The following is an 11,241-nucleotide window of genomic DNA, read 5'->3' as shown; positions in this document are numbered from 1 at the left end:
TGAACCTATGTTTGTATTTTGTTCTTTTTTTTGTTGAACTTATGTTTTTTTTTTTTTTTTTGTGGAACTTATGTGTGTATTTTCTTCTTTTTTGTTGAACTTATGAGTGTATTTTCTTTTTTTTGTGTTGAAATTGCTTGTATTTTCTTTTTTTGTTGAACTTATGTGTGTATTTTCTTCTTTTTTGTTAAACTCGTGTGTATTTTTTTTCTTTTATGTTGAAGTCATGTTTGTATTTTCTTCTTTTTTGTTGAACTTATGTGTGTATTTTCTTCTTTTTTGTTGAACTTGTGTGTATTTTCTTTTTTTGTTGAACTTATGTGTGTATTTTCTTCTTTTTTGTTAAACTTGTGTGTATTTTTTTTTCTTTTTTGTTGAAGTCATGTTTGTATTTTCTTCTTTTTTTGTTGAATTTATGTGTTTATTTTCTTCTTTTTTGTAGAACTCGTGTGTATTTTCTTCTTTTTTTGTAGAAATTATGTGTGTATTTTTTTCTTTTTTGTTGAACTCGTGTGTATTGTCTTCTTTTTTGTTTGAACTTGTGTGTATTTCCTTCTTTTTTGTTGAATTCATGTGTGTATTTTCTTTTTTGTAGAACTTCTGTGTATATTTTCTTCTTTTTGTTGAACTCATGTGTGTATTTTCTTCTTTTTGTGTAGAACTCATGTGCGTATTTTCTTTTTTTGTAGAACTTATGTGTATTTTTTTTTCTTTTTTGTTGAACTCGTGTGTATTTTCTTCTTTTTGTGTAGAACTCATTTGCGTATTTTCTTTTTTTGTAGAACTTATGTGTATATTTTCTGCTTTTTTGTTGAACTAATGTGTGTATTTTCCTCTTTTTTGTGAAACTCGTGTGTATTTTTTTCTTTTTTGTTGAAGTCATGTTTGTATTTTCTTCTTTTTTTGTTGAACTTATGTGTTTATTTTCTTCTTTTTTGTTGAACTCGTGTGTATTTTCTTCTTTTTTTGTAGAAATTATGTGTGTATTTTTTTTCTTTTTTGTTGAACTCCTGTGTATTTTCTTCTGTTTTGTTGAATTTATGTGTGTATTTTTTTTTTTCTTTTTTGTAGAACTTCTGTGTGTATTTTCTTCTTTTTGTTGAACTTCTTTGTTTATTTTCTTCTTTTTTGTTGAACTTATGTGTGCAGTTTCTTTTTTGTTGAACTTCTGTGTGTATTTTCTTCTCTTTTTGTTGAACTTATGTTTTGTTTTGTTTTTTTTTCTTGTTTGTGGAACTTGTTTGTGCATTTTCGTGTATTTTCGTCGTTTTTGTGTAAGAGTGAGTTAATCTCAGCCTGTGACTCAGGCTAAAGTTGAACCGAGGCTTGGATTGCATCAGTGTTTTGTTTTTTTTTTTTTTTTCCGGGGGGTGGGGTGGGGAGCCCGGCTCCAGATGGGAGGAGGAGCAGGGGGGCTTGGAGGAGTCTTTGTCCTCGGCCCCGCACAAAAACACGCAGAGCAGGAGGAGGAGGACGCGGCCGTGGACTGGGATGGCTTTGTTTTAATCCACAGGAGGAACTCCCGCAAAAAACACCGAAAAAACACCGAAAACACACGCGTCCGGCTTCAACTAAAGGTAAAAACGCACAAACAGAACCAGGACGCATCTGGAACAAGCACGAATACGGTTCGGGTTTGGGTTTAGCTGCAGCCCGGGTGTAGTTGAAGCCTCGCCTTTAACTTTTGCGCCTCATGTTCCGTCGGGTTTTTTTTCCCTGAACCGCATTTCTGATCTGAACATGGTAGAATTCGGGTTTTATGGCGCAACAGCCGTGAAATGTGTTTTTGAACCCGAGTTTACGCACAAGGTTTGAACAGACGATTCAGGAAAAAAGAAGGCTCCATGTGTGCGTTTAGGTTTAACTGGACTGGGGGGGGGGGGGCTGGATCTGGGCTCACATGGACGTTCTGTCCACATGTGGACTCAGTCTGGTGGACTCAGTCTGGTCCACATGTCTCTCTCTCCACACACACTCGAGAGAGATTATAGCAGTGTGGGTGTTGGGGTTAGGGGGGTTAGGGTTATTGGGGTTAGGGTTAGGGGGGTTAGGGTTATTGGGGTTAGGGGGGTTAGGGTTATTGGGGTTAGGGGGGTTAGGTTATTGGGGTTAGGGTCATTGGGGTTAGGGTTATTGGGGTTAGGGGGGTTAGGGTTATTGGGGTTAGGGGGGTTAGGGTTATTGGGGTTAGGGGGGTTAGGGTTATTGAGTTAGGGTTATTGGGGTTAGGGGGGTTAGGGTTATTGGGGGTTTTTGGGGTTAGGGGGGTTAGGGATAGGAGTGTTGGGGTTAGGGTTATCTACTGTTTAATTGTCAGCTGACTTCCTGTGTGACAGTCGAACCAAACCATTTTTTTTTTTTTTTTTTCAGATGGTTCCTCTCGTCTAAACGGTGCACCAGCTTTAACTGGTGCTCATGTCTAACCTTCCATAACTGTGATGTTGTGTCACTTTGATATTCTGCTCAGGGCCTCATTAATTCGTTAGTTTGTTAGTTGGTTCAGTTCATTCTTCTCTGGTTTCTGCTGAAACCTGTTTCCATGGTCGGTTCATGGTGTTAGTTCTTCAGTCCTGCAGAACACTTTAACTGTACAACAGTCTGTGTGACCTTTGACCTGCACACACACACACCTGAACTGTACAACAGTCTGTGTGACCTTTGACCTGCACACACACACACCTGAACTGTACAACAGTCTGTGTGACCTTTGACCTGCACACACACACCTGAACTGTACAACAGTCTGTGTGACCTTTGACCTGCACACACACACCTGAACTGTACAACAGTCTGTGTGACCTTTGACCTGTACACACACACACACACACACACCTGAACTGTACAACAGTCTGTGTGACCTTTGACCTGCACACACACACACACACCTGAACTGTACAACAGTCTGTGTGACCTTTGACCTGCACACACACACACACACCTGAACTGTACAACAGTCTGTGTGACCTTTGACCTGCACACACACACACACACCTGAACTGTACAACAGTCTGTGTGACCTTTGACCTGCACACACACTGTCATTTAGCCTGCGTTTGTTCTGTGTATGGAAACCTGTTTCTGAGGGGGGGGCGGCACAGTTGTGTAGCTGTTGGACTGCGTTCAGAACTGGTTTAATGTGTGTAAATGTACGGGTGTGGTTTCATGTGTGTAAAGGTGTGGGTGTGGTCTAATGTGTGTAAAGGTGCGGGTGTGGTCTACTGTGTGTAAAGGTGTGGGTGTGGTCTACTGTGTGTAAAGGTGCGGGTGTGGTCTAATGTGTGTAAAGGTGCGGGTGTGGTCTAATGTGTGTAAAGGTGCGGGTGTGGTCTAATGTCTGGGCTGAGGTGGACAGATGGACAGGGTGACTCCCCCGTCATTCAACTTCAGCGCTGAAGTCTGGTTGGGGCAGTGGCGCCCCCTGCTGTCAACACCACAAATCCCACTGCGGAAAAGGGCAGTTTATAACAATTGAATAATTATTTATTCGAGCACATTCTTCCTGACAGTTGATTGATTGTCAATTAATAGTTTCCATATGGACCTGGAGCTGATGGAGAACCTTCAGGCTCATTTCTGTTTCTTTAGGGTTAGGCTGTCCCATAAATAGCGTTATGGTTGGGCTGTTCCCTAAATAGGGTTAGGCTGTTCCATAAGTAGGGTTAGGGCTAGGGTTAGGCTGTCCCATAAATAGGGTTATGGTTGGGCTGTTCCCTAAATAGGGTTAGGCTGTTCCATAAATAGGGTTAGGGCTAGGGTTAGGCTGTCCCATAAATAGGGTTATGGTTGGGCTGTTCCCTAAATAGGGTTGGGCTGTTCCCTAAATAGGGTTAGGCTGTTCCATAAATAGGGTTAGGCTGTTCCATAAACAGGGTTAGGCTGTTCCATAAACAGGTTTGTGAGTTCCCAACCCTGTCATGTGTCTCTGCCTTCATACATCCATGCCTCCTGTTCGTTGAATGAGTGTTTGTCACTCAGTCCATCAGAGGGCGCTGCTCTGAACTAACCACACTGGACAAATACCATCAAGAAGAGTGACGTTCTTAGAGAAGAAGAACATCAATAATAACCAACATGGCAACACCAGAGGAGGTTTGACTAATGTGAACATTCAGAAGGGGGAGTGGACGGACTGTGCTCTGCCTCCGACTCCAGCCGGGGTCCGCACATTCCGGCTCATAGCGCTTTCAGCTGGGCTCGGGTCCGCTGTGCTGCTGGGGGTGGAGCTCACTGTAGCCTGGCTCGGCGTGCGTCTCCAACCATGACAGTAGAAGTCCGTGAGTCAGTTGTCTTGCGACGCTCTAATATAAATGCAATCTGTCCAGAAATGGAAACGTCATTTGAAAATTACACGAGCCATACTGTGATACATGCTCGTACTGAACTGTGAGGGGCGTACCGAACAGTACAACAATGCAATGTGTACCATTGCATCTCTTTAAGCCCTGCCTTCATTTCACAGGTGTGTCCAATGGCAGAGCTGGCACAGATACGTTCAGTAGACTCTGGGTTTCAGTGGGTAAGGGCAAACCCTAACCCTGTGCTCTGGATGATTCTATTGGTTGGAACAGTGGTTACTTGTTTATGAATTTATTTTATCAACGATGCCTTGATGCTTGCTGGCTAGCACAGATGTTAGCATACTCACGGTTGTTTGTGTCCAGTAGGTGTGGGTTGATGCAGTTTACTAGATCACCCTTTGTGTGTCTCAGGACTGTTTTTATTACTAGACAGAATTTTGTCAGTTTAATCTAGTTTTTGTTGAATGTTTGTAGTTCATTTTATGACCCACCATCTGAATAATCACTGGCGAAACAGTTAGCCTTGATGTATGATCTTAGCTGGTGTTGTATGATACTTGTCTGTTGTAGTGATGTCCCGATCTGGATTTTTTTGCTTCCAATTTGATTTTTTTAGGATTAGTTTTGTCGATAGCGATCTGATACCGACTTTTTACAATGAAATTTTGATTTAAATTTGGAGTCATTATTTCTAGGTTCTTATTCTATTATTTGACTGTAGGTCCCAGTTGGTCTGAATGTGGAACCTGAACTAAAACAACGATGACACCTTTTGACTTTTAAGAACTTTAGTATAATTTTTGTACTTTCCAAATTCATACTGTGGACAAATTCGAACCTTTGGTGTACCAGTTTTGGCCCATAGGCCGTATGTTTACCCCTGCTGTAGCGCATCTATAGACAGGTTCGTCCAGATGTTACATGGGGGTGAATTCTGTGCCATACATTAGTGATGTGCGGATCAGTGGGTTACTTGCGGGGTGGTTTGGGGCGGACCAAAAGAATGTCAGTTTATTTTTGGAGCAGGTCAGATACTTCCACAAAAGCCCCACGGATTAAAAAAAACCCTGACTTGTGCATCACTACCGTACATTCCTCATTAGGAGTAGGCTACGAGCAGACCATAAAGTGAAACCTACAGACGCTTTACTAATTCCTGTAAGCCTCCCGCTGTTGTGCAGCTCATTTTCCTTTTCCCTACCTTTGGAAACTTTAATTTTAGGGAGCAGGACGTTTCTTTACCCCCACTCCCCTGAACTGGGCCTGGATCAGCCCGATCTTGTGACTAAATCCAATCCAATCATCTAAAAAATGCCAGATCGGTAGCTGATACGGAACTCTCATCTCTAAAGACTGGGACATCCCTAGTCTCTTGCACAGTAAACGTTAGCTCTAGGATGCTAACGGGTGGGAGCTGTTGAGGTATGTTAGCCTGTTAGCTCTTCAGCTGTGCGGCTATGACAAATAGGTAGACTGGGTTGTTAATCCCCAAATGGGGAAATTAAAATCCCATGGACTCATAACACTCATCACATAGTACAAAAAACACAACATCACTATGGGCTCAGCTGCAGACCCTTGGAACATCAGTGCAACAGCCTAATAGCAATTTTAAATAAAGTTATTATAAGAACAACAGCAGGAACTAAAGAGTACCTACATTGTTCAGTAGAAAGCTGGGGCATCACCGTTCACTCGTGAACTAAATAACGTTAGCGGCATGGTGCTAGTGGCTGCAGACCCAACCTTGGAACACCGGTTAGCTCTTAAGCTGAGTGGCTAACGTTAGCAGCGCGGTGCTAGCAGCTGCAGATGGAGCCTCAGGTCCGTGACCCCCCACCCCGACACTCAGACGAACGGGTCACAATGACACGCCAGTTGTGGGTGCAGAGACCAATTGGTCTGAGGTTCCATCTGCAGCCGCTAGCACCGAGCTGCTAACATTAGCCGCAGAGCTTACGAGCAGCTCCAGTTCCGCGACCTCCTCCTTGAAGTGAAAACAAATGCCCGAAACTTCAGTGTCCAGCTAAAGAGCCCCATTCTGCTCTGCTCCTGTAGCGTATTTGATCACTACTTTGTGGTATTCACTTCTGACTTTATATTACATGTAGGTATTAGTGAAAAGTTTTTTGTTTTTTTTTGTGATTTGTTTTGTTGACATTGTTATATTTTTGTTACATTGTTGCTTTTTTATTATTAGGCACTAGTGGCTTTCTCTTTAACAATTGTGCGTAGTAAAATGTGAATTATTTTATTTATTAGGTTTGATTTTTTTTTTTTTTTTTTGTAATATCTTGCAGTTAGTTTATTTTAAAACAAATATGTTTGTTTGCCTAAAATCTTTGTTCTGTGTCTTACCATAATCAAGTAACTAAAGGCAAAATCACAAAATTATTCAACGATCATGACATTTCAAGTAAAAAGTATTGGTATCGGTATTGGCGATATTAGCCCTGTATTTATGGACCAGAGTTTGTTTCCACAGAAAGTCCGGATTTTTTTTTTAGGTGTGAATACAAACATGCAAACTCTGATTCGAATCAAACAAGTGGACCCAGACCTCCTAGAAGAGGTGGTCTGGGTCCGCTTCCAAATGGACTCTGGTCTGGTTCACTTCTGGTGTGAATAGAACCAGCCCAAACAAACCAAAGAATCTTGTGCCTTTTTGTTCTTGAGGAGCCACCGTAGCAGCTGGAAGGAGCAGAGGGTCATGGGTATTCAGAGCTAACAGCCGTAGCCATGAGTCAAGGATAGATGTGGACCAATGAGGACACCAAATGTCTCATGGACATTTGGTCACATGTCCATATTATGAAACTGGCTCCAAATCAGCTGTTCTTGACAGTTAACATTATTTTCGTAAGTGTGTGTCTGCAAAAATAGAATACTTATTGTGAAAATGATAATTGTACATAGGACCTCCACATCTGTTCTCATCAACACCAGCGGTCTCTGATTGACCCCACCCCCACTTTTCTGTCCAGTGCCAGCGCATTTTGTCGCGTTTGTGCTTCTTTTTACGCATTTTGGTCCACTAGCAAAAATTGTAATGAGAATGCGATCCGATCCAAACAAAAAAGTAAAGTCCACATTCGGTCTGATTCAAATAAGCAGAAACACAGGACTTTTGCGATATGAATAGTCCAGTGGTTCTAGACTGATGAATTCAGCACAGATTAAAGATGTCTGGAACAGCTCTTTGGAATGTGGAGGAAGGCGCCTCTTTATTCTGTTATTTGTCTCTTTTTGGAGAAGTTGTCATGGTGTTATGATGCAACGGAATAATGACTGTTTTCTCATGTCTCTGAGCTTGTCTACATGAGGCTCATGGTACAGTTGAGCAGATAATGACTTTCCAGAAGTGAGTATGAGGTTTGTCACAGATGATGTTGACACACAAGAGCTTTCCGTACTCGGTAGTTTGACACTGAATAGTTGTTGGCTAATTGAACTGGAGTTGGTTGAAGTTTTCTGGAGTGTTGGCCTGAGATTGATGTAAACATCAGAGTAGGAGGGAACAGCATCATGACGGTGATCAAAGACGTTTCCCCTTCGGCTACTGGAGGCCCTGTTTTACAGCTTCTGTTGAAGGGAACGTCTGAAGGCATGTTTGGATCGGATCTGGAATGATCAGCTCAACACTGTTGGCCTTGAATAACCCTAACCCTTGAATACTGCAAGCATCCATGATTTTCATCTGCTAGGACTTTGTGTAGTCATTAACACGTACAGTCAGAATCACCTAAAAGGGACCTGGTCTTAACAGGACGGCTGGTTTGAGCTCTGCACAGTGGCGCCTCCTTGTGGCTATTATTTACCAACACAGGACCAGAGTGAATGTAACCTTGAACGTAGACACTGTATCAGCCTCTGAACCAGATCACATGTGCTGGACCTGATTGTAGAAAGCAGATTGAATCAAGTCTGTGCTTAAGTCTGGACTGGTCATAAACTCTGATCAGGTTCAAAGGAGACCGTGTTCATGAAATGAAGGAATGTACAGCTTTTTAAACTCGGCTGTTGTGTAGCATTTGTGATACATGTGGGGTCAAGTCTGAGACGGAACAAACAGAACTCTGTAGTGCAGTCACCATGCGTACTTTCTGCTGTTTTGCACTGGTTAACTTTAATGTTTGTCTCTGGTCTCTGTACAGGTCTGAGAGGATTCCTGCTGCTCCAGAGCCAACATGAGCTGGAGCTTCCTGACACGTCTGCTGGATGAGATTTCCAATCATTCCACCTTTGTGGGAAAAATCTGGCTGACCCTCCTGATCGTCTTCCGCATTGTGCTGACGGCAGTTGGGGGCGAATCCATCTACTATGATGAACAGAGTAAATTTGTTTGCAACACTCAGCAGCCCGGTTGTGAGAACGTGTGTTACGATGCCTTTGCGCCGCTGTCGCACATCCGCTTCTGGGTGTTTCAGGTGATTATGATCACCACCCCCACCGTCATGTACCTCGGCTTCGCTATGCATAAGATCGCCCGTATGGATGACGAAGACTACCGGCCCCGGGGCAGGAAGAGGATGCCCATAGTGAGCCGAGGGGCCAACAGGGATTACGAAGAAGCTGAGGATAATGGGGAGGAGGACCCCATGATTCTGGAAGAGATTGAGCCAGAGAAGGAAAAGGACGTTGTGGAGAAGCCCAGCAAAAAGCACGACGGACGCCGTCGCATTAAGAGAGATGGTCTGATGAAGGTCTATGTGTTCCAGCTGCTGTCCAGGGCCATCTTCGAGGCCTCCTTCCTGTTTGGACAGTACATTCTTTATGGACTGGAGGTGGCGCCGTCGTACATTTGCACCCGCTCTCCCTGTCCTCACACTGTGGACTGCTTTGTCTCACGTCCAACTGAGAAGACCATCTTCTTGCTCATCATGTATGCGGTCAGTGCCTTGTGTTTGCTCTTTACGGTGTTGGAGATACTTCACCTCGGCTATAGCGGCATCCGGGATTGTTTTTGCACGCCCAGGTCTCGGCCCCCGACCCCCCGTCACCCTGCTTTGGCCAGCCAGAGGTCGTCCATCTGCCGTCAGCCGTCCGCGCCTCCAGGCTACCACACCGCTCTGAAGAAGGACCCGTCAGGAAAGATGGGCTTCAGGGACAACCTGGGCGACTCAGGCCGCGAGTCCTTTGGGGACGAGGTGTCTTCACGAGAGCTTGAGAGGCTGCGCAGGCATCTGAAACTGGCCCAGCAGCATCTGGACATGGCCTACCAGAATGAAGAGAACAGCCCGTCCCGCAGCAGCAGCCCGGAGTCCAATGGGACGGCAGTCGAACAAAACAGACTCAACTTTGCCCAGGAGAAGCAGAGCACCTGTGAGAAAGGTGAGTCTACAGCCAGCATTTGTAAACTGAGCCTGATCCAGACCTAGACCCAGACCCAGTGTGTTCTGTGTCCGTTTCCCTCCTGGTCTAAACCCAGTCTGTCTCAGTCTATCCTAAACCTTCTTCCTGTCCACTGCTGTGAGCTGAACTGGTCCTAAACCACTGAAAGGACTGACACGTCTGGGTTTGGTCTGAGGTTGAAGGAGACCAACTGAACAGACACACGGAGGACAGAGGACGGTGACGGAGGAGGACGATGGATGTAGGAGTTTAAAGTAGTGGCTGTGGGACAGTCCCAGGTCTACTGTCTGTGCTCAATAAACTGTCCTCAGTCCAAACCTGGACTAATAATGATGGAACCAACTCTAACCCTGAGGAAATCAGAAGACAAGGTTGACTAACATGTGTCCATCTGTGTCCACAGGTCTCCGAGCGTAGATGTCCATCAGTCCAACTGACTCTGGATGAAGTTCTCATCAGGACGAAAGAAAGAAAGAGGATCACAACAAGAAGAGAGAGTGTGTGTGTGTTTGTGTGTGTGTGTGTGTGCATCATTCCAGTGTTCGGACCAGCTCCGTTCCAGCATCATGTGAAGGAGGAGGGGCGGAGCCTGTAGTCAGCAGGATGGCGGTGGTGGACGTAGACGTTGGACGGTGTTTGGATCCACAGTGTGGAACCGCAGACGGTGTTTGGATCCACAGTGTGGAACCGCAGATGGCCTCTGTGGAACCGCAGATGTTCTCAGACACCTACGGCGGATCCTGCTGTTCTCCCTCAGGGCAGCTATTGTTTGTTTATTTCTATTATTTGTTTGTGTTCAGACCTGAACGGTTGGTCCAGGTACAAAGGGTTTTCAGTGAGTGCATCTCAACAGTTGGTTCAACCCAAACTGGAATTACTCTGTTTATATTATTATTATTATTATTTTTTATAATTTTTTTTATTATTTTTTAAGTGAAGGCCAAGTTCATTGTAGTGCAAAAGGAGTAGAAGATGTGAGAAGGGGACAGCAGTCAGAGGTGATGAAGGGTGACCCTAACCCTAGGGTGACCCTAACCCGATGGGTTTAAGGATCATCCAAAGGTTCTCCTGAACTGGGTCACCTGTCTGTCTTTGAACAGTAGTTAGTTGTTTTTTTTTTCATGTCTGGTGCCAGCTATGAGAACTGGAACACAGTTTGGGTGCCTTTGTCCAAAGGAATTAACAAAAACCTGGATAATGCTTGAAAAACATGTTAGTGTTGATGGTTGTGAAACTGTTCAAACCTGGATTTGAAACTGTTGGTTTGTTTTTTTCAGTTAGTATTTTGTTGGTATTGGGATATTGGAACAGGCTCAGTGGAAACCAGTTTAATTTAAATGAGCTCCTGAAGCATGAAGCAGTCTGAGCTCCTGAAGCAGTCTGATAGGAGCCCAGGCTTCAGAGTGAATCCAGTGCCTGCTTCTTCTTCCACTCATCCATGTCCCACAGTGCCCTTAGTGCCCACTTTAAAAAATGTCATCTCAGTTTTATTTTTGAACAATTTTTTTTGTACTTTTATACTTTTTGTACTGATAGTACCTTGTTAGTTTTTGATAATAAACTTTTTCAACAAATACCATCTTCATCAGTG

General features: G+C 44.0%; 1 protein-coding gene across 1 annotated transcript; it reads left to right on the top strand.

Annotated features, from left to right (window-relative positions):
- Positions 1 to 1,433: 1,433 nt before the first annotated feature.
- On the top strand, positions 1,434 to 11,226 carry gjc4b (gap junction protein gamma 4b). Its single transcript, XM_030125213.1, has 3 exons — positions 1,434 to 1,577; positions 8,453 to 9,629; positions 10,054 to 11,226. The coding sequence occupies exons 2-3, from the start codon at positions 8,486 to 8,488 to the stop codon at positions 10,065 to 10,067; spliced, it is 1,158 nt and encodes a 385-aa protein (XP_029981073.1). The 5' UTR covers positions 1,434 to 1,577; positions 8,453 to 8,485; the 3' UTR covers positions 10,068 to 11,226.
- The last annotated feature ends 15 nt before the right edge of the window (positions 11,227 to 11,241 follow it).

The sequence above is a fragment of the Sphaeramia orbicularis genome, chromosome 21, assembly GCF_902148855.1.
Source record: "Sphaeramia orbicularis chromosome 21, fSphaOr1.1, whole genome shotgun sequence".
NCBI classification, from domain to species: domain Eukaryota; kingdom Metazoa; phylum Chordata; class Actinopteri; order Kurtiformes; family Apogonidae; genus Sphaeramia; species Sphaeramia orbicularis.
Note: the sequence above shows the minus strand (reverse complement) of the source record. Positions and strands in the feature narration are given on the sequence as shown.